The 2,035-nt window shown below is 49.5% G+C and overlaps 1 protein-coding gene across 1 annotated transcript; it reads right to left on the bottom strand.

The window, feature by feature from the left end:
• Positions 1-411: 411 nt before the first annotated feature.
• On the bottom strand, positions 412-1,386 carry LOC109162662 (uncharacterized protein K02A2.6-like). Its single transcript, XM_019311347.1, has one exon. It carries the CDS (start codon positions 1,384-1,386, stop codon positions 412-414), a length of 975 nt encoding a protein of 324 aa, XP_019166892.1.
• Between the last annotated feature and the right edge of the window lie 649 nt (positions 1,387-2,035).

Below are 2,035 nucleotides of genomic sequence, written 5' to 3' on the forward strand. Positions count from 1 at the left end.
TTGCTACTATTTTAGAATATTCGGAATAAACTAGTTACTTCGGAATACACATGTTGCCTCTTTTTTTTTTTTTCGAGACAGGCTCGGCGTTGGTCGAGGCGTGCCTCGGCCAAACTGTGGCCGAGGCGCCTTCTTTTTTTTTTTTTTTTTTTTGCCGAGACGGACTCGGTGTTGGTCGGGGCGTGCCTCGGCCATCCGAGCTTTTTTTTTTTTTTTTTTTTTTTTTTTCTTTTCAACACGGGCGGACCATGAGCGCGAGATATTATTTTAGAAAGTTTTGTAAAAGATGATAACGAACTTGTTTTACTAAATAACATGGACGGACCATGAAAATAAGATATTATTTCAGAGAACTTTAGCATGTAGAGCGGACGGACCGCAATTACCAAGTACTAGTTCCAATGATTGCTACTACAGGATTTTTAAGGAAAGTACTTGATCAAATGTTCCGAGTTCCATACCCGATCGATCATTCTTCCCCTTGTAGTTTTTAACTTGTATGTTCCTGGGCGAACGACTTCTTCCACGGCGTAAGGCCCCTCCCATTTCTTTGCGAATTTTTTCCCCTTCAAGTGGTTGGCTGGCTTCCCTTCTTCGCAACACAAGGTTGCCGACTTGGAAATACCGGGGTCGGACTTTTGCGTCGTGGTAGGACTTTAGCTGACGACCGTAGTTCTCCATCTTGCAGAATGCCGCTTCTCTCTTTTCATCCAAGAAGTTCAGATCCACCCTTTGGTGGAGTTCATTTTGTTCTGACTCGAACTCCTCCACCCTTCTACTAGGTATGATTACTTCCACCGGGGCCCGAGCTTCGAATCCATAGGCGAGTGCGAACGGGGTTTCTCCGGTGGCCCTTCTTGGTGTCGTGCGATAGGCCCAGAGGATGCCGTCGAGTTCCTCCACCCAGGCTCCGCCGGCTACTTCTAGCTTTTTCTTGAGGCCGTCGAGGATGGTTCTATTCACATTCTCCACATGCCCATTCGCCTGAGGATAAGATACCGCCACCCGGCTATGCTTAACGCCCCATCCTGCTAAGAATTCTGAAAATTCTCGTGCCTCGAACTGACGACCATTGTCTGTGATTACCTGGAGAGGGATACCGAAACGATATAGGATGTTTTTCTCGACAAATCTTTTGCACCTTGCTGCGGTGATGCTCGCCAGGGGCTCGGCCTCCACCCATTTCGTGAAATAGTCGATGGCCACAATGATGTACTTCTTGCTTCCAGTCCCCGTGGGAAGGGCCCCTACCAGGTCAATTCCCCATCTTGAAAAAGGAATCGCGGTGCTTACCTGGGTGTAATTCGTCGTAGGTCGACCCGGTAGTGCTTGGAATTCTTGGCACTTGGGACATCGCTTTGTATACTCGGCGCAGTCCCTCAGCATTTTGGGCCAAAAATACCCTTGTAACATGATGCGCCGTGCAATGGTGTACGCCCCTTGGTGCGCGGAGCATACCCCCTCGTGGACTTCTTTTATCACCAACTTGGCTTCATCTGGATATAGACACCTTAGTAACGTGCCATTGTAGGAGCGTCTGTACAGCTTATCGCCCGAGACAACGTAGCTGGGTGCCCGTAACTTCGTTACCTTTGCGTCTGCCTCGTCTTGCGGTAGGGTGCCATATGCCTTGTATCACTTGATATGATCAATCTAACATGGCTCCCTAGTCTGCACAAGGAAGACCCACGAAACGTCGATACTTGAAGTCTCGAGGTCTCCTAGTCGAGCGATCTTCCTAATGTGGCTGGGGACTCCGGTACGTAGCTTTGAGAGCATGTCGGCGTCGGCGTTCTGCTCTCTCAGTACCTGGTGTATCTCATATCCCTCAAACTCGCGCAGGGTTCTCAACACCGCGTCTCTGTATTTCTGCATGCTTCCTTCGTTGGCTTCATACTCCCCAGACACCTGGCTGACTACCAGCTTGGAATCGCATCGAACTCGGACCTTTTCAGCTCGTAGTCCCGCCGCCAACCGCAGTCCATTGAGGAGGGCCTCGTACTCCGCCTCATTGTTAGATAACTTGAAGTGGAAC

This window comes from Ipomoea nil, unplaced genomic scaffold (genome assembly GCF_001879475.1).
Source record: "Ipomoea nil cultivar Tokyo-kokei standard unplaced genomic scaffold, Asagao_1.1 scaffold2957, whole genome shotgun sequence".
Lineage (NCBI taxonomy): Eukaryota > Viridiplantae > Streptophyta > Magnoliopsida > Solanales > Convolvulaceae > Ipomoea > Ipomoea nil.